Source organism: Orbicella faveolata, unplaced genomic scaffold (genome assembly GCF_042242905.1).
Source record: "Orbicella faveolata isolate gen_17 unplaced genomic scaffold, um_ofav_v1 contig_34, whole genome shotgun sequence".
NCBI classification, from domain to species: Eukaryota; Metazoa; Cnidaria; class Anthozoa; order Scleractinia; family Merulinidae; genus Orbicella; species Orbicella faveolata.
The window spans coordinates 21,832,963-21,854,184 of record NW_028301563.1 but is presented as its reverse complement, the minus strand read 5'-3'; the positions used below and the strand labels follow the sequence as shown (position 1 = coordinate 21,854,184).

Genomic DNA, 21,222 nt, shown 5'->3' with positions numbered 1-21,222 from the left:
ATGATTGCTTTGTTTGCACGATGCATGTCCACGCACACCCTTATGTCTCCATCGCCCTTAGGAACAACCACCAAAGGTGAGATCGATCCTGAAGGCCCATCTGGTACTTCCTCTATAATTTCGAGCTCCAGATGCTGGTCGAACTTCTTGTCCACCTTCTCCCGTAGCCCAAATGGTATTCTGCATACAGGCTGGGCCACAGGCTTCAAAGACTCATCAATATGGAGTTTAAGCTCGTATCCCTTCAAAAGACGAACACCAGTAAACAAGGCCTTGTATTTCTCTCGGATACAACTCTCAAGTCCTCCACTGTCAACATTGTTCACTTGGAAGGGACCAGTGTGCAAGAGATTGAGAATTTCAGCGGTTTCATGACCCAGAAGCGTCTGACCATCGCCCTTGACCACCACAAAGTCTGCTCTACAACTGCTGTTGTTATCAGTCTGTGTTACATGTGTAGTAAAAGTTCCAAGAGTCAGTAAACATTCCGTATCGCCATAAGCAAAAAGCTCTCTGGCTGACTTGTATGACTCACAGTTTATTCCTTTCAGTTTTAACATCTCCCAGGTCTGTTGTCCCATCATATTACAAGTAGCTCCAGAATCAATAAGGACATCAGATACAGCTACACCTCCGACTATCAAGGTTATCAAATCCCTACTTTGTCGCTTATGGCCAGTTAACTGCTCCACAGAAAATACAAACTCGGGACTATGCTGAACCGGTCTAGATTCTTTGCTGTGATTCTCGTCAGCCACAAGGTTTGTTTCTTGCGACCTTCCATGACCACAACCACGTCTTCCTCTACCGTCACCACATCTACTCCCAGTATTTCTTCTTCCACCATCAGCACCTTTGCTACCTTTATCCCTTCTGGATCCAGAGTCACCACCACCACGCTGACAAGCCCGGGGACATTTAACTTTGAAATGGCCAATAACACCGCACATTCTGCAAGCTCGGTCAACCGCTGGACACTTCTTGTCTCCACTGAAATGACCTTCTTGATCGCAACTAAAGCATTTCTTTCCTTTCCCAGAACGCGTATTTCCATCCAACTTGTCATCAACTGCATCCACTTGGTCAGTACCGTACTGTTTCAACTGGCGATTAACAGCTACTTGCGACCTCGCAATCCCTAACAAATCATCCAACATTAGAGCTCCCTCCTTTTCCAGGAACTTTCGACGCAACTTGCTTGAATAACACTTGTCAATAACTTGATCACGGATATAATCATTCTTGTTTTCATCGAACTCACAATTGATTGCTCATTGACGAAGCCTACAAACGAACTGATTGACGGTTTCTCCATTTTCCTGCACAATTTGCCAAAACAAATGTCTCTCAAAAGGAATGTTTGCCTTTGGAAACATAGGCACGCAAGGCATGCAAGAGTTACTTTTTTGTGTGAAGCGTTGGAGATAGAAGCATTCATGGTACAGTAATGATTTGGTTGATTTGACAAGTTTTTTTGGTTGCAATGTTACATCGGTCATGGTAAGATAGCTAAATAGTAAGCCATAAAATGTTTGACTGAACAAACTACTGTAATCTGACACGTCTCCAGATTAATGTAGTACCATCTTATTTTCTAACAGGCAATTTGATTTGTTCTTTGATACAACCCGCACTGTGATTGGTGTGACACGCGCACATGCATAACTCCCTCACTCACCGATCACATAACCCTTCCAACCCCCAAGAGGAATTTTTGCTCAAAAATACTCAAGTTAATTTAGAGACTTTTTCGCATTTTATACGAGTTGTAAGTTTACCTTTACACACAACACAACACAACACAACTTCACTGAAAATAGAAAGAGAAAAAAACCTCTGACATATTGAAAGTCTGATTTAATTAAATTGCACTTTAACTTGGTGCCACGCAGTCTTTAAAAATATCGGACTGAAATGAATGTCATCACATAAAACTATTAAACTGTTACTGCAGAGACGTAAAAACCGTCCAGAAACGAAAGCTTCTTTTTTGTTTAATATCCTGGAAACAATAGCTGATAACTTGTCAGCTCTAATTGAATTTACTCCCATATAAAAAACAAAAGTGTTAAGTTACCATTTGTTACTAAAGATAGCAAACATCTCATGGGAAAGAGTGGTGACAATTCGTCCGCTCTAATTGAATTTACTCCCTTGTGAAAAACAAGAGTGTCAAATCACACTTTGTAACTAAAAAACAAAAATATCTCATTATATTTGCATGCAACAAGAACAAAACAATCGTTACCCGCACTTACTATTGTAAACGTTGGAACTGTTTCATATCTAAAGTCTCATCCCCTCTAAAACAGACACGACGATTCGTGACCTCTAATTGAATTTACTTCTTGTGAAAAACAAAAGTATCAAGTTACCTTTGTAACTAAAAATAAAAATATCTCGTTGCATTTGCATACTACTAACTCATGAACTGTTTCAAACCTAAGGCTCATCTCGTTCATTCAACTAAAATCCACAGAAAATTTCGAAGTAAACCCAATATATGAATACTTCCTCCTTTTTTATAGAAGAATAAATATGGCCGTTCTGAACTTTATGGGGATCAAATCTTCTCACATACCATTTACCTTTACAACAAGAAATTTGATTGGCTGTTTATAGTAGATCCAATCTGATTGGTGTGACATACATACATCTCTCACTCACTCACTCACTCACTCACCCATTGACCCGTCCTTAACATACCTGACGTGCCGACTAAGTATTTTTTTTTACAAAAAAATAACTCAACAAAATAATCATCAAGAACTTTAACCGCGAAAGTAGCACTTTCAGCATCAGCAGCAAGTGTGAAGTAAATTTCCTGAACATCCATTCCCATGACATGTAAAAACAGAGCTCTTTTCTGTGCGTCATCCGAGACTCCTTTCCCTGTAACGTACAGATTAAATGCTCTTTTCCACCTCTTCCACCGTTGGCTTAAACTATGTCGTTCACCTTTTGGATTACACGGTTCCAAACAACCGACATCTAAAGCAACCAAAGTTCTTCCTGAACTACTCGAAGCACCGCTCGAACCACCGCTTACTCCATCTGTCTCGCCTCCTGGCATCACTAAGAGAAAGCCTTGTCGAAAACCTCGACAAAATCCTCGATGAAATCTTTAGGTTATCCTCATCACCAATGTAGAGTCGCGGTAAATAAAATAGCTCTTACTTTAATACATGAATTGACCATTGGTTTCCACACACACTGCGCATGCATTACAGCTGCTATATATAAATAGCAAGAACAATTGATATTTCGTAACGTGTTCTGATACATGCCACACGTGCGGAATTAGTGGAATTAGTCACGACACTACAGCGTGAGAAGTAAAATTGTCACATTTTCTACATCTATGTATCATTGAATTTAAAATGAATGAAACCCAAAGTAAAACACTATGATAAAATTCAAAACCATCTCGACAAAAGGTGGTTGTAAGTTATTTTTGGGCCTTGACATGAAACATACACGCTGCTAAGATTATGATTTATCATGTTTTTGTGCGCTCTGCATATTCTACAAAGGAGAAAAGGCCTAGTTGACTACCAAGGGAGAGAACAGGGGTGAAGGCCTGTGTGACTACTGTATCAGAGCGGTAAATTGCACTCTGCACTATCTGACATTGTCTCTCTAGTTGAAGTTTTCATTTCCTGGCAGCCCTGAGGGATAGATCGAACAAAGGTAACTCACTCACAAAAAATTAACAGTAATCAAGATCAAAAATAAACTACAACAAATAATTATACATATACATATCATGTATGTATTGTAATAGTGTACTATTCTTTCAAATGAATTTGACTTCTTAAAGAACATCATTAACACCACATACCACTAAGTCTTGTTTCAAAACAAATCCTGAAGCAAGACTGCATGATCTCACAAACTGATTCATTTGTCATGTGTGCACCAACAGGCGTCAGCAGCAGTGTTCTTAGCACCTAATACAAACAATCACAGCCACTTGTAAACAAATATATTTTTGTACATGTGTCAAAAGTGATTTTCGATATTGTTTTTCATTATTTTGATTGACAGGTAAAATAAATTGATGTACCAACTTGCTTAACAGTTACATGCATAATAATATACATGAAAAAATTACTTGATTCTGATTGGCTGAGAGCCGTGCAGTTCAAGTGTAAACACCAGTGCAGATTTACACATGTATTGTAATTCTGGATTATGATTGGCTGAAAGACAATAGGAAATTTTCTGAGCCAATGACATCACATAAAATGATGACGAAAATTTTGTATGGAAACTTTGAAAAAGTTTTTTTAGATGAGAAAAAAATGGATTTAAGAAAGATCTTCTGGTGCTTCCTCCACGCAAATTTTTTCATGTCTATATTATCAAGTAATCAAGACATACAGTTTTTCTTGTTCAATTTGGAATTAATTTGCATCTGTGAGGTTTTCAAAAAGCTGAATTTGCACCCCATGAAGTGGCTCGTGCAATTTCAGCTTTTTCAAAGCACTCTAATGCAAATTAATTCCAAATTGAATGAGAATACAATTAAGAATTGGTCAACTCACTACGTTAAACTTAACATTGTACACTATAAGACACATATGTCTTAGAGGATAATAAGTCATCTCAAATAAGGAGCCTGGAATTAACATTCCTTATTAAAAACTGGATCATTGGATAATGCAATTCAAGAATTTTCCTTGGCTTAGCTACATGTATCATGCTATTTGAGCAATATTATTATACTATGCTCTATACATAAATTATCATAATGGTAAATGCACAGGAACATGTAATTTTTAGGGTTGTTTTTAATTTTATTTTATCATAGTTTTCTATATTTTTGGGGATGTTTTCAACAAAACAATTATTCCACTCACACTTGCTGGATGTGAGATGATTATAGACAAATTGACCGTGCCATGTGCCTAATAGTCTATAGATCTGTCATTTCATATCCAGTGCTTCTTCATGGAATAATAAATATTGTTAAATACACAATAAAGAACATTGGCCAGGGCCTTGTTATTTTGTTTTGATATGATCTTAGCCCAACACACATGCAGCCCTTACCATAGCTTCTGGATGTATGATTAATTATCCTCACTTGTAATGTGTATTTAAAGTATTGACTATTTTTAAAACTTAAATCTTGCTTGTTGAACATGTAATGTAATCACTCTTCTAGACCTTTCTCATGGCTCACATTATTAAGCAAAAAAAAAAGGAAATGAAATGGTTTTACTTCATATCAGGCACTTGAACTAAAATGACGCAGTGTAAAAAATTTCAAAATCTGATCATGCACTGTACCTGGAGAATTTTCATGAGCACAACTTCGTCACTGCTGGGGTCTGTTCCTACAAACCTGGCGTGAGTGACAGCATCAGCCAGGTTCTCAATACCAGATGCTGCACTTTCACTGGTGGGATCTGTAACACACAGTTACATAAAAGAAATTATAAATACTACTGCTAAGACATGGTCAAATCATGGTCATGAAGTCACTGTTCAAGGCAGCGGTATGGTGTAATTCATAGTCATCACACTCTAAGCTCTTAATAAACCGTAGGTGATAATTTGATTCACCATACTCTGTACATGAACATAATGATGTCCTTTTGTGCCAACTAAGCTGACCTGTCTGCTACTACTCAAAACAAAAACATGTATTTTAAATTCCACTTAGCTGTAGGCCTGTTTAGCTGTACATGATAGTAGCAAACAAGGTCTGTGAACATACCAACAAGTCCATAAGACAGAAATTTGTTGACAGATGACAATGCAACACCAGTGATGGGCCCTGTTGTGTCTTCTGACCGGATGACATCAAGAAATGGGCCAAGGAATGTATTCACATCTATTTCACTTAGATCTGAGACAAAGAATAGCAACACAAATCTTGTAGCAATTTTATCAGACAAAACTACAGTATAGACACTTGACCCATCAGTAGTAAAAATGTTATTTGTTTAACTGCTTTCCAACTTTTTTTCAAAAGAAGCCAATAACTGAGGGGGGGGGGGGGGGGCAAGGAGGGGTTTGGTCACAAAGTCACGATAGTAAATTTTCAATTTCACGAATCACGAAACAAAAAATTCACTTTTCACAATTCTCGAACATGTGCACGAAACTGTAATCAAAATCTGTACAAAAAAGTGCATTCTTTAACTTTACCAATAATTTACAGCTGTTGGAAAGGTGATATTTGAAATCTTGATTTGTTGGTTTTACTTTAAGAGAACTCTTGAGAGACATATGGGACTTGGACAGCTCTTCCCCTGCGAGTTGTTAAGGCTCTTAAGAAGGTCAGAGTATCGTCGTCGTTGTCACTTTCCACGGTATCGTCAGGCCCACGGTCTGTGTCATACTGCACATCATCTTCTGGGACTTTGGGGGCTTCAGACACTTCAGGATGAGTGAAGGTGACTTCTTGCTCTTGCTCTTCTTGTTCGTCGATGATTGGTGGAACAGCGGGCTCTATGCTGCAGGAAGTTCAAGGTGGATCTTGTCCTTTGGGTAAGCAGAATCTGTTGGACAATACATATTCAAAGGCAACAACTGTGAAGACTTTGTCGGATTCAGCAGCCATGATCTTTATCAGTCTGAGTTACACCAAGTCCGCACATGTTGTTCATCAATGGCTCATCAGTCAAAAATCCTATTGAGACGGGTTCATTGGCTAATACCATGATCAGGAAATCAACGGGTTTATTTAAACCTGTCAAAATGTTTTGCTTGTCGCTACTCTCAGTCAGCTTGACTCGAGCGTTAAATTCACTAAGGTCACGGAAAAAATCTGATCACAATGCAGTGAAATTCAGCTACAAACTCAACTTTAGACATTCACGATTTATTTATCTATTCATGATTCACAGCCAAGGACTTTTGCATTTCACGCCTCACGGAATACACTTCAATCACAATTCACAGAACATTTTTTTATCAAATCATGATTCACAGAGCAGAAAGAAACAGGATCACGGTGTCACAAAAATACCCTTGCCCCCCTCATAACTAGACATTTTAAAAGTGTGGGGGGGGGGGGGGTATAAAGCCCATTTCCCAGCCCAAATTGTGTCCACATCCAAGTCCCAGCTGTGCAATCTGAGAAATACCAGTGCATGGAAAACCAAGACTTATAATTGCACTATACATGCAGTACTATCATTGTATGTGTTGTTTCAATTGGGTGATTCCAGAAAATATCCATACCCTACCACGGGCAGCATCTTGGAATTCCAAGGGAGCGGGGGGGGAGGGCTTCTTGGACTGGAATTTTGAAGGCATTAGGGGTTACGAAGTTTGGATTTCCAAACGCATGGAGGGGGTTTCAGCTCTGAATTTCCAGAGGGGGAAGACGGTGAAAGCTCCCCTTGAAATTGCTGACCTGTTAACTTTTCTAGTTTGTAATTAATCAAGCACAACCCAACTGCGGAAGCAGGATAAAGATCAATCAGGCTGGTGTTACCAAATGGAACGCCTGACAGGTTTGTAAGCTGCACTTCTAGTGGTCAGCAGTTACTCAATGAACGAAATTTTCAATATGCGGGTGACGGCACATCATGAACTTTACTTTTGTCTTTGAATGGTATCAATGAACTTAATGAACGGAAAAAAAAGTTTTATTTAGTAGTAAGCAACTTCAGGATAACACTTAACTGTAGAAGGTAAAGCTACGGTGTACTGTATCAAACGTTCACAAACTTGAGTGTTGCTTTTTGCTTGACCAAAAATTGTGAGTAGAATTTTCTTGGAGGGGGGAAAAAGTGCAAGTTTCCCATTCATTAGAAGTTTTAGGCAGTCAAACAGGAATTCGGAAGGGTATGGGAAAATATCAGTTTTTTTTTTTAATTCTGTTGTTTATGCCAACATCTGGAGAAGTGAGAAGGCTTGGAACAATTAAGTAAATGGGTCCTTAGGCCCATTTCTACATGTTCAAAGTCAATTAAGGATGGACATTGACAGTGCCTTTTATTCAATGTTGTTTAAGCCAATAGCTTGCTCTCTAATGTTTTCTCGGTTTCGATCATGGAAAACGGTTTTCTCACACATGGCTGGGAGTCTGAATGTAAGTGTATGGGGTGGTTTCAGGTCGCATGGCTGGAAGGTCAGGCTGCGTGGTTTGGTTTGGCATGGCTCCCAGCTGTGTGTGAGAAATATTTCACGACAAAAATGAATAGAAACTCAAAATTGTAGTGTTGAGTAACATGTACATGTATGTTAACTACATTGTAAGTGTGTAGTCAACTTGAAACAACTCAACAGTGTTTACTGTACTGAAAACAAATGCACAGTACAACCATTGCCACTATCCTAAGGCAATACAGTGATTATAAATGAAAACTAAACACAACAAGCAGGAGGGTTACTGGTGGCAAACATTACAAAAAATCTAAACAGAAATTTTGATTTAGTATCCCATTACAGATACAGTCCCAGATAATATTACTCAACCGCAACATATTGAAAACAAGTTAAGGGTAATTATATAACACATTTTTAGAATTTATGCACGAATTTCTTACATGTGACAATAGAAAATCTTAAGGACAAAGTCACTATTGCATCTTAACCAAAATACTAATTAATTCTAGCTTTAAGAAATAAATTAACTAAAAAATAACATAAATTAAACCTAGAAACATACTTGGCCTAACTTGAAGCTTTGAGGCCTGCAAACACGATATATCCAACATTCTTACAAGCACACTTCTAAAGCTCCAAAGGACATTTAATGCATGCGTGCTCTGCCAGAAAATATCTCATTACCTGGCTTGAATTGAATGAAGCAATTCTCATTAATTATTCAGAAAAGATCAAAGATCCTCAAGATAAACACTTGTGCCCAGCTGCCACCTGCATTCAAAATGGGCAGGAATCTTCATGAACTCTAAGCCAAGTTGCTTCTCACATCAAATACTACCAATCTTGTAGTTATACTGTACATGTACATGGATTGAGTATGTGCTGCACATATGGCTGTTTGATCCATGGAAGACAAAATTAATTAATGAAAAGAAATCCCATTGAAAAAAATACAAAAAGATCATAGGTATTCACCATTGCTTGATTGAAGACACCTACATCATGTCTGCAATTGTGTTACAGTGTCATAAAAGGAAACCCAAATGAACTCTGAGTAGCTTTGGACAGATACTTTGGTTCTAATCACAGTAAATGTTATATCCAAAACTACATTAAGGGTTACAACAGTAGTGTTTCCTTTGTTTACACTTAATTATTGTTATTTACATTGTATCTAATGCAACTAGTGGGAACCTGTCAGTGAAAAACTGTATAAATCTGAAGGGCTGCCCTGCAAGTCACGTACTGTAAAAGGGGAAACCGCTGACTGCATTGGTTTGAGTCTAACTTTGCCTAAATCATATTTAGCCACATGAATACCTGAAACATAAATTCAACAGAATATGTTGAGCTAAAAAAAAATTATTTTTTGTTGGATATTTGGTACAGTACAGGCACATTTTTATTTACTATTATGTTCATGTACATGTAGAAGCCAAAAATGAACTGACTGAATTGATTTACATGTTGGATCTATATTATTATACACAACCAAGCCTGCAATAATTAATTTTTTTTTTGTCTACAAGCAGGTCATTTGTCAGGCCAGGGACAAGTTTTGACCTGACAAAAAGCCAGTCTGGTTGGACCAAGAAAAATTTTGTCATTAGACGAGAGACATTTGAGACACTTTGGTATTTCAGTGTAGCCAGAGAATGCTTTTTCATGGAAATAAATGAAACACAAGTGTTAAAGTTTGCCTTCATTCACTTGATCGCACATGTATTCTGTATTTTCCCACATATCAAGCTCAATCGATGGTTTGTTCGTTTCTCGAATTTTGTCATAGTTTTGATTAATTGGTAACTGGGCTTCGCGTCGTCCAATTCAGTCTATAATCATACTAGTGATTAACAAATAAACTCCTGCTTCGCGGTTGTCCGATTTTGTTAATCACTCATGTGATTACAGACCGAATTGGACTCCATTCAGTCCTATTACCATTATAAATAGTCAAGTTTGTTAGCTGCACTATAAAAAAATAAAAATAATAAAACATAATTAAATAATAATAATAATTGAATAATAATAATAATAATAATAATAATAATAATAAAAACCAGGAATCTTATGCCATGTTTAGTCAGCTGATAAACATCGAAACTACCTTGTCAAACTAGGAAGGTCAAATCAAATACAACAATCAACGTAGATGTCACTACTAAACAATCAAAGAAGAGGGCCTATAGAGCGTTTTTATTGTCATGCAATGAAAAATAATATCAAAAACCATTCAGTAGATTAAGTCAAGAAATTGTGATATTACCGAAGATAAATAAAGAAGACAGTTCTCCAAGTTTAAGGTGTGTGCGTTGTCCCAAAGTTGAGACATTCGTCGAAATATTCCACGGAAATTTACAGAGCCTAGTATGGAGCCACCATGTTGGTGTTCTGTGGTACACCGTTATGGCGGCCAGAAAATAGTGTTAACTTTGGTTATCTGGGACTATGATTATCTGCGCTGAACAAATGAACATTAAATAAGCACTTTTCCAAATATAGCAACATCTTAAAGGTCAAATGAACCAAAACTTAGACATTTTTTTCGTTTGAGTTCAATGTGTCCAGTAAGTATAAAACAAACATATTCTGAAGTTTAAAACGAATTGTACGAAGCATTGCAGAGATATTGGAATGTTAAAATCGCTGTTTTTTATCCATCATAAGCGTAGGGGGGTCGGGAAAATTGTCCAATAATTGTCAGAAAAAAAAAACTTGTGATGTCACTGTTGGTGAGCTCAAGAAATGCAGGAAATTTAAAGCTGTTTTGGTTTCAAGTTCACAGCGAACTTCAGAGGAAAACCACTCAAAATCAAAAGTTAGGACTTGCAAGTTCTCCCAGGACCCAAAACTTTAAAGAGGATGGCTTATAAAACTGAAAAGAGAATGCTTCATGCCCTCGAAGCATTCGCGCATTTGTGTAAAACACTTTACCGAAGGCAGCTTCGAACAAAATCTTCTAGTAAAGAGCCTGTTGGGACCCTCTTTCAAGCTTCGTCAACTTGTAGTCAAGAGAGACACGGTACCGACGATTTTTAACTTCACTATGGAACATTGCAAGCTGGCAATTGGACAAAAAAAAAAAACGATAAACAAGTGAATAATGCCCGCCGAACAGCGGGCGAACTCCTCAGCCATTTCCCAAGTAAAATAAGGTTTGTATTCATAACCAAAACCTTCCCCATGAAAGACCTACTGACGCAGAAATGCAGCAATGTTCAAGACAACAATGATGTCACAAAGTAGAGTCGCAGTTCCATGCCTCCATCAAAGTGCGTGGTCATTTTGGAAACGTTTTCATGAAGCCATTGGCTGTCTTTGTACTTTTAACTTTTTTTACTCCTTTTCACAGCTCAGAAAGAAAAATTTCTGCATAAGTTTCCTTTTACATGTTTTTTTTTAACATTTCTTCGCTATAAAATGGCAGAAGAAAAGATGTCCAAATTTTGGTTCATTTGACCTTTAAATGGCTAAAAATCACGAGATAAATACATATTTTTCGACAAACGCGATCGCAGCTTTGTCATGCACTGCTATAACTTTGAAATTCAAAATGTGCTGGTACCTCTTATGCCTGATGAGGATAACAACTTTAGTGGCTCTTTAGTTTTGGATTTCAGAATTTGATGACTTCACGTGAAAACACTCTATAAATAGGGCTGACAGATGAACAAATTAACCCTTCTGCACAACGTAAGGGTCTCCATACATATGCATGTCTGCTGATCCCAGAAGTTCAAAACACTACAAATCATGCCAATATGAAATAAAAATCAATGCAACCTGGATCACAGATCTATGTTACAATCGATCGCTACTTGTTAGCCATTATTGTTTAAATGAAAAAGGAAAAACAATCTAGTTACCAGTTTGAGAAACGTCCACAGAACATGATCGCAATGCATGCTGTGAAGGGTCTTTACACCTTGTGCATGGGAAAACATGGCGGTCGATAAAAGACAGTTCTCGCTTTCCAAACTTTGACGCTGGCAATGCTTGGCAAATGGGCCACAACTCATGAGAGGGTATTTTTCTTCGGCAAGAACTGCTCTTGGACTTTGCTGCCTGGCTTGATCTGACTTTGAACACCGATAACACGATTACGGTATATCAGCTGATTACAGTATATCAGCTGTGTTCTGAAGTTTCAGAACACATTTTGATTCCTTAAAACATGCTGATGACTTAAGGGTTTATCAAGGCTTTATGATGCCTCTCAACCACCAGGCAGGCATACTAGGTACTTTTAATAAATGCTTAAGATATTAGTTGATAGAGCTCTAATGCAGCACATTTCTTTTTTGTTCAATGGTACTTCGTTTGACGCTCGATCGATTCACTTGTTGTGTTCACGTCACAATAACCGATGAAAACAATCTGTTCCCAGATTTCCGCTCTATATACCATTTTCCTTTGACTTAAGGTGGCTGAACACAGTTTTTGATACCTGTGTTCATTCACCTTTTTCTCTAAAACCCTTGATCCCACGATCGCCAAAAATGGCAGCAAGCAAGTTAACAACACAAACTTTGGTTTTTTGATGGCAACATGAATAAATATAAACAAGCCTTTAAAATCGGTTTTATTTATTTATAGAAAATCTAGTCATTAGATTTTCTTTATAGTTTGCACGCAACAAGCTTGTAACGATTCTCACAAGTTAACACCATTTTGCTAATAATTTAACAGAGATCTTTAATTATCCCTTGTTGAAGGTTCACTGGAATATCCAGAATTTCCTTTGTTAAAGTTCAATTATTTTCAATACTCCAGTTACTTATTTCCTTAAGTACTTTCGTGCCAAATTTTGTGAAATTCTAATGAGTGGTTTTCGAGTTATAGACGTATTTCCGAGAGTGCAATTTTCATTCAATTGCAATTTTTTGACTTGCTATGCATGCGCTGCATTTAACTGGGTTCTTTCGGTAACAAAGAAAAAGCTGAGAATTGCTGGGTTCTTTGCATTGTTACCTTTTCTAACATATCTTCGTCACAAAAGACTAAAGCCATCAATACACTGGGTTCAATCATAGAGAAAAATAATGCCGATAGTGCGGGTGTTGAGTAAATAAAATGATCGCTGTGGTAAAACAAAGCCCACATGCCAAAATTCAGCTATTTTTGAGCACTTTCAAAATGGCCAAAAAAGCTAGGGGATGTTCTTGCCGGTGGCCTTTCAATTGACACCTGCCAAAACAAGGTATCTGCTGACCAGTATCACATGACCAATTATTACTGGCTCAAATTTAGAGCTCATCGAGGTCATGTATTTTTGAAGTTGGCCGCTGACCAAGTTCTGCAGGCTCATGTCAGGTTAACTTGTTTTTTTCCTTTTTTTTAATTGCTAAACACATAATTACTGACATTGCCTTACTCTACTTACAACATGACACAATACTTATCCTACTTACAATACACTACATTATTGTTATCATTATTATTATTTCTAATGCTTTTACTGTCTTACAAACGTCACTTACAATACATAAAAAAAACCTATTTACAATACTTGGCATTACCTTACTTATTTACAATATGCAATAATTACTTGTTATGACTTACACATTACGTTACTTAAGGAGTTACAATATGTAATTACTTAATTATAGAAAAAAAAAAAACCTTGCAACAAATTACTGAGGGAAATGCCCTAAATGGTAAGAGGGAATTTCCACTTCTGTTGAAATTCCCTTTCACCATTCAATGTGGCAGCAATATATTTTTCTATCTTGATTTTATCCTGCACTAATGAGATGAAGTGGCTGAAAACGAACGTAGTATTACTTAGCACCTTGATATAAAGAAAGTATTCGCCTAGCATTATGAGGTGGTTGAGGGTCAAACAGTGAGTACGAGGACGAGTAATTCCAAATAATACCTCTGGCTTGGAGAGAAGTAAACCCCCGTTACTTACGGTAGAATACCAACTTTGGAACTTATACCAAAAGGAAGATGCTTGCGGGCAGCTAATAAACAAATGACGTATGTTTTGACTATCAGAGGGGCAGAAAGGGCAGGATGAGGAGGCAACCTTGTTCATTTTGTATAATATACTGTTCATGGCTAAAATGTTGTGTCTAATTTTTTGCTGGAACATTGCCAATTTAACTTCTTTTGTGGCTGTGAATGGCAGAAGATAAATTTTATTTAGATTCTCTTTTGCGATGCCGTATGATAAGAGCTTTTTCTTCTGAAGTGGGAGGAGGATTTTCTAAGGTTAACAGTTTGTCATATAACATCTTGCACGTTATAGTACAGATTGGCGGCGGGGGTGTAGTAGAGCCGCCAGAATTAACGTCAAGGAGCTTCTTCCAACTTTGAGGGATCGCGGGTATAAGACCATGATATTGTAAAAAGTTGCCATTTAGCGTGTATTTATTGTACAAGGAAAGGAAAGACAGGAAGCAATTTTCATGCTCGTCAAAAAGGTCTGAAATTTGCTTTATACCTGCTCGGTGCCAATGAGGCAGATATACAATTTTTTGTCAGTCACAATGAATTTGTTGTTCCAGATTGTCGGGGACAGTATCTCGGTCTTGCTGTGAGGTGTCGTGCTGTGAGGTGTTGTAGACACGATTTCTTGCCAATGAATAATTTGTTTGTAAAATTCAGGAAGATGGCCTTTAAGATCAAGAAGGTTGTAGCCGTAATTACATTGAAAGAACTCAGTGCCGCTGACAGTAGGGAGAGATGATTTTGGAACACACTTCCACGGGCCTTCCACGGTGCATCTGAGTTGGAGCACAGGGCTCCGTTTTACCCAAGTTAGTTTCAAAGGCTTATCGAAAAGAACAAAATCTTTCAGGGCAAGACTGCCATCTGATTTCTTCTTGATGAGGGTTGTCTTTTTTATTTTGGCAGGTTTTTGCTTCCACATAAAATCGAACACTATTTTATTTTTTTTTATTGAGTTTCCATAACACTGAAGATGAATGCAAGTTTGGAAAGGGCTTATGTTTTAACAATATTTATTCTACCGTATATAGATAAGTCTCTTCAGGACCAGACACTTAAGGTTTTCTTTAGGGATCCTAATTTTTCAAAGAAATTTTTCTTATGAGACAATTCAATATTGTAAGTAAAATGCACACCGAGCGTGTAAACAGGATCATCGCTAATTTGGAGGTTGCAAATTGCGTCTTTCCTATGGCGCATGGAGCCAAGCCATAGCATTTCTGATTTTGCCTGATTTATTTTTAGGCCATGGAGCACTTTTCAAACAGTGAAAGTAAGTCAAATAAATTAGACACTGACTGGGCATCAGCAAGAAGGGCAGTTGTGTCATCAGCATATCGCGTGAGCTTGACCTCTTCATTTCCCTGGATATGTGAAGAAGCTAGTCATAAAAGGGGATAAGTGACGATTTTGGTTGCTTTTCTTTTTTTTTGCTCGAAATTAGCTGAATTTTTGCAAGTGGTCTTCGATGTAATAGAAAAACGTGGTTCTGTATTTTTGTCACTGGTTTTTGCTTTGTTTTCGAGTTAAAACGTAGGCAAAAAACTTGGCTTTTCCTAGCCATGTCTTTAGGAGTTTATTTGTTGAACAGCAAACAGGCAGACTGTTTATAGTGTATGAAGTCAAAACCAAATCCCACAGCATATAGAGTGGAAATCTGGGAACAGATTGCTTACACCGGCTATTGTGACGTGAACACAACACGTAAATTGATCGAGCGTCAGACGAAATGCCATCAAACAAAAAAGAGATGTGCCGCATTAGAGCTCTGTCAACTAATATCTTAAGCATTGTTTTAAAGTACCTTGTATGCCTGCCTGGTGGTTGAGAGGCATCATAAAGCCTCGATAAACCCGTAAGTCATCAGCACGTTTTAAAGAATCAAAATGTGTTCTGAAACTTCGAAGGCAGCTGATATACCGTAATCGTGTTATCGGCGTTCGAAGTCAGGTCGAGCCAGATAGCAAAGTCCAAGAGCAGTTCTTGCCCAAGAAAAATACCCTCTGGTGAGTTGTGGCCCATTTGCCAAGCGTTGCTAGCGTCAAAGTTTGGAAAGCGAGAACTGGTTTTAGACTTAAAAAATTTGTCTTGTATCAACCGCCATGTTTTCCTGCGCACGAGGTGTAAAGACCCCTCCCGGCATGCATTGCGATTACGTTCTGCGGACATTTCTCGAACTGGTAACTAGATTTAAACATAATAATGGCCAGCAAGTGGCGATCGATTGTAACAGATCTGTGATCCAGTTTGCGCTGCTTTTATTTCAAATTGGCATGATTTGTAGTGTTTTGAGCTTCTGGGATCAGGGGACATGCAGATGTATGGAGACCCGTACGTTGCGCAGAAGGGTTAATCTGTTAATCTGTCAGCCCTATTTATAGAGCGTTTTCACGTGGAGTCATCAAATTCTTAAATCCAAAACTAAACAGCCACCAAAGTTGTTATCCTCATCAGGCATAAGAGCTACCAGCGCATTTTGAACTTGGAAGTTATGGCAGTGCGTGACATAAAGCTACGATCGCGTTTGTCGAAAACTATGTTTTATCTTGTGATTTTTTTAGCCATTTAAGACGTTGCCGTATTTGGAAAAGTGCTTATTGAAATGTTTATTTGTTTTATTTTATTTTTATTTACACCTTTTTTGACCTGAAATCAACATTTTTGAGCTTACACGTTGCGTGAAATTACCATTTTCAGGAGCCCAGCATGGGCTCCTACCATTTTGCTGTTTTCTAAGTGAAACCAACACCCTTGCCATCACGTGTTAGCGTCAAATCAACATTTTAACCTATTTATACTTGAAATCAACATCATTGAGCTTATGCACTACGTGAAATTACCATTTTGCTGTTTTCTAAGTGAAATTAACATCCTCCCCATCAAGCGTTAACGTGAAATCAACATTTAAACCTATTTAGACCTAGAATCAACATCATTGAACTTATGCGCTGCGTGAAATTGACATTTTGCTGGTTTCTAAGTGAAACCAACATCCTTGCTGTCATGCGTTAACGTGAAATCAACATTTTGACCTATTTAGACCTGAAATCAACATCATTGAGCTTATGCGCTGCGTGAAATTACCATTTTGCTGTTTTCTAAGTGAAATTAACATCCTTGCCATCACGCGTTAACGTGAAATCAACATTTTAACCTATTTAGACCTGAAATCAACATCATTGAGCTTATGCGCTGCATGAAATTACCATTTTGCTGGTTTCTAAGTGAAACCAACATCCTTGCTGTCATGCGTTAACGTGAAATCAACATTTTAACCTATTTAGACCTGGAATCAACATCATTGAGCTTATGCACTGCATGAAATTGACATCTTGCTGGTTTCTAAGTGAAACCAACATCCTTGCCGTCACGCGTTAACGTGAAATCAACATTTTAACCTATTTAGACCTGAAATCAACATCATTGAGCTTATGCGCTGCGTGAAATTGACATTTTGCTGGTTTCTAAGTGAAACCAACATCCTTGCCATCACGCGTTAACGTGAAATTAACATTTTAACCTATTTAGACCTGAAATCAACATCATTGAGCTTATGCGTTGCGTGAAATTGACATTTTGCTGGTTTCTAAGTGAAATCAACCTCCTTGCCGTCATGCGTTAACGTGAAATCAACATTTAAACCTTTTTTGACCTAAAATTAACATTTTTGAGCTTATATGTTGCGTGAAATTGACATTTTGTTGCTTTCCAAGTGAAATCAAAGTCCTTGCGGTCGTGGCGGGCCGATCCTTTGTTATGATAAACCGAGGCGAGACTTTGACTTATAACAAAGGCTTGGCTTGGCTATTATAATAAAGGATCGGCTCTGTTTATCATAACAAAGGCCCAGCTTCGTTTATTTGCAGCCTCGGCGGGAAAAGGGCGTAAGGTATTTTAATCAAAAGTGAACTTTGTCGAAAACGCTCCAAATTTTGCATGCAGTTTTGTTTAGGTATGTTTAGTAATGTCCCGTAGGTTTTCTGCTAAACTTTGCTTCGTTTTTGGGTATTGCGTATGCAAAAAACCACTCGGTTTTCCTAGCGGCGTCTTTATAAAGCGAAGCAAAAACCAGTGGCAAAAATACAGGGACACATTTTTCTATTACATTGAAGACCACATGCAAAAATTCAGCTAATTTGGAGCAAAAAAAAGAAAAGCAACCAAAATCATCACTTATCCCCTTTTATGACTAGCTTCTTCATGTATGCCCTTGATGTCTTTTGACCATCTTATACTTTGGGCAAGAAGCTCCATAGCAATAACAAAGAGTATGCCTGAAAGGGGACAACGCGAATGGACACTGCGTTCTAATAGTTCAATAGTCGATGCTTTTCTAATGTCAACAGGTTACCACCTCTTTTGTCTAAAGTGCTGATTACACAATCAAAATCGCCCCCTAACACAAGATTTTCATTTCCATATTTGCTGAGGAGATTATTTGAAAGCCCCCTTAGGAATACAAGCTGTTGGTTTGGATCATTTGGTGCATAAGCATTAACCAGTACAACTTTTGCATTATCAATAACAGTCTCTGCTAAAATATATCTCCCATGAACATCTGAGGCAATTTTCTCAATGTTTACGTCAAGCCGTGGTTTAAAAAGAATCATAACTCCTCCGCTATGAGACAACCTATGACTAGATATGATTTTGCCTCCCCGTTCCATCTCGCATCTTCCGATACTATCGAGCCAGGAATAAGGACTCAGGTTAACTTGTTGTAATCAGGGTGTTGTTCAGAGCCCGGTTAATGCTAACCCTGGTTTAAATTTAACCAAAGTATAAACTTTTCTTGTATAAAAATGTTTTTCACTGCTTTTGTTGTGTGTTGTTTGAGATTATTCAAACTCAAAACATAAAGCCAAACAACATAAACAGAAAACCTTACTGCAAAGTTACAAGACTCAAATCAAAATTCTCGTTCATCCTGGGTTAGCTTGATCGGGATTTGAACAACCCGGCCCAGGAGCTCCCCTTTTAGGCTTGGCTAAATCTATATATTACTTGTGGTTAGAAGGAAGAAGATAAACCACAGGGATCAGAGTAAATCAAAATACCCTGTATACTCACCAGAAACAGTGACGAGCTGGTCCTTAAGTTGGGAAAACCCGTGTAGTAAAGGATCTTGCTCTTCATCCTGAGGGACAAAACCAGACAAACAAATTTTCACACATATAGAAAACTTTCAATCTTTGTTCTCTCAAAGGAAATTTTAAAAAATTCACATGTTGATATATCACAATAGAGGTTTGTTATAGGAAGCAACAAGGTTGAGAAGTTTAGGGTGTCTATCTCTTGTAACCCATTGGATAAGTTGCAAATATTCACACCAGAAGCATATCACCTAATGATGTAAACAAGCTTGAACTAGTGAGACAATTTCAGATAGTGCAGAGTGCAATGTATAGTTCTGGCAAGATACTAAGTCACACATGTCCTCACCTGTGCCGTTCACTCCCAGTTTGTATTTACTTTCATGGTACCTAGGGCTTTTCCCCTTACAGAATAATTTTGATCAGACAGACAATCTTAGCAGTGTGTATGATTCATGTCTGTACTTTCATTCGATGTTAAACAATAACTTATACATATTACTGTTTGTCAAGACAGCTTTCAAATTTTACTCTGGTGTTTTACGTTGATTTTCGTTCATTTCAAATTCAATAATATGTTGAAGCAAACTTGACAATTTTACTTTTCACGCCAACATTTGTGACTTGATACTTTTGTTTTCCTTGCAAAGGTATGTAACATAAAACCGTTGTTTTCTCAAAAACTTTAGACATGAATGGACGGAAATAAATATCTTATGAGGAAATGGAAGAAGAACAATTTTGCTTCATTCAAAACGCAAATTTTCTTTTCACCAATAAACAAGAAGTAATTTAATTGTGAAATAGTCACGGAATACCACATTCTTATTCAGTTGCCACCTCAGTGATATTGGTTAAGGTGGCTTACTACAGTTTTGATGGATTATAACAGCCCAACCTCTAACTCTTTTGAAAAATGTTCCAAGATGTTTTTCCTTTCTCTATTTACTGTTTACTCAAGTCTTTTACCATTCTGTGTGAAACTTGAACAATTAAACTTCAACAAATGGCCAAAATGAACAACTGAGTACTTAAGGGAAGACTGGGCACTAGTAGGCTAAATCACGTTTTTCTCCAAATCTACTCTTATGACCCCACCTCAAAATTTCAGGAAAAAGAAATTGGCTCTGATTTAACATTCATGTAAAGTAAAACAAAAATCTTTAAGACAGATTTTCCACAAACTAAGAAATTGTGAGATCAAAAATAGCTCAAAATCTGTCTTACAGATTTTTTTAAAATTTTGGCTCTAAATGCAATTCACCCCTACAAATAAAATGTGAAAATTTCATCATGGGTTGTACTGTAGGTTTTCGAGAAATCCTCGATCAAAGACTAGCTTTAACAACCTTGGACGAGAATTGAATTGTGCTTGCTCTTTATTTAAGCACGAGCTCATGTGACGTCATATATTGCGTGCGAGAAAGCAAGAGTAAATGAGAGCTCTTTTACCGGTTATTTATAGAGCATTTTTGTCATATTTTTTTGGCCCTAGGCTTAAACACATGTTCGAACGGAGTGTGAAACTAATGCTATGTGTACCAAAGTGATATAACCCCTTTCAAGTGCTGAAATGGTTTTAGTTTCTTCTTAGGGTTAATTTCTTGCACACGCAATTAATACCGACGTCTGGCAGGCAATCATAGCGCACGCTACTAAGTCTCAGAAAAACTGTAGTTAGCCACCTAAATACACCTGAGAAGCGTTGGCGTTTCAAGAAGAAGTACTGAAGGCCACTGCTACTCAGTTGACAGAGATTTTAATTATATCATACATCCATGAACAAGTCCCCTCAAAGACTGATCAAATTACCAGTAACTTGCATTTTCATTATGTGCCAAGGAGTCTGCAGCAACATTTGAACACCTTCCTGGTTTCTTTTGTCACAGATTTACAATTTGACAAGTGTTAATGCCACTAAATTGAGAAAGTTTGGCTGGATATGAACTTTTTGATGCCTTTCATGGAGACAATTGAAAGGGAAATAAATAAGCCCCTAAGAAAAAGCAAAAGGTTTCCATTCTTAATTTAAACCCTGGCAAACACATTTCTGTAGTTTGATAGCAGCAGATGATATTTGTTGAACTGAGCTAGGGGCAATTCT

At 37.6% G+C, this 21,222-nt stretch overlaps 1 protein-coding gene and 1 pseudogene across 4 annotated transcripts in view; both read right to left on the bottom strand.

Annotated features, from left to right (window-relative positions):
- The window catches only part of LOC110042207 (Golgi-specific brefeldin A-resistance guanine nucleotide exchange factor 1-like), a 111,093-nt gene that overhangs the window by 83,953 nt on the left and 5,918 nt on the right, over positions 1-21,222 (bottom strand). For 2 of the 3 annotated variants that reach the window (XM_089270772.1, XM_089270775.1), the window contains exons 2-6: positions 19,096-19,162; positions 9,265-9,390; positions 5,726-5,857; positions 5,296-5,414; positions 3,842-3,950 (exon numbers count right to left, since the gene is read on the bottom strand). In XM_089270772.1, coding sequence (XP_089126898.1) covers positions 3,842-3,950; positions 5,296-5,414; positions 5,726-5,857; positions 9,265-9,390; positions 19,096-19,162 — 553 coding nt within the window. The remainder of the gene's footprint in view (positions 1-3,841; positions 3,951-5,295; positions 5,415-5,725; positions 5,858-9,264; positions 9,391-19,095; positions 19,163-21,222) is intronic. The other variant, XM_089270774.1, reaches the window with a different exon arrangement.
- On the bottom strand, positions 6,127-9,258 carry LOC149105278 (uncharacterized; annotated as a pseudogene). Its single transcript, XR_016201191.1, has 2 exons — positions 8,633-9,258; positions 6,127-8,128 (listed from the first exon to the last, which is right to left on the bottom strand). The product of XR_016201191.1 is annotated as an uncharacterized LOC149105278 (transcript).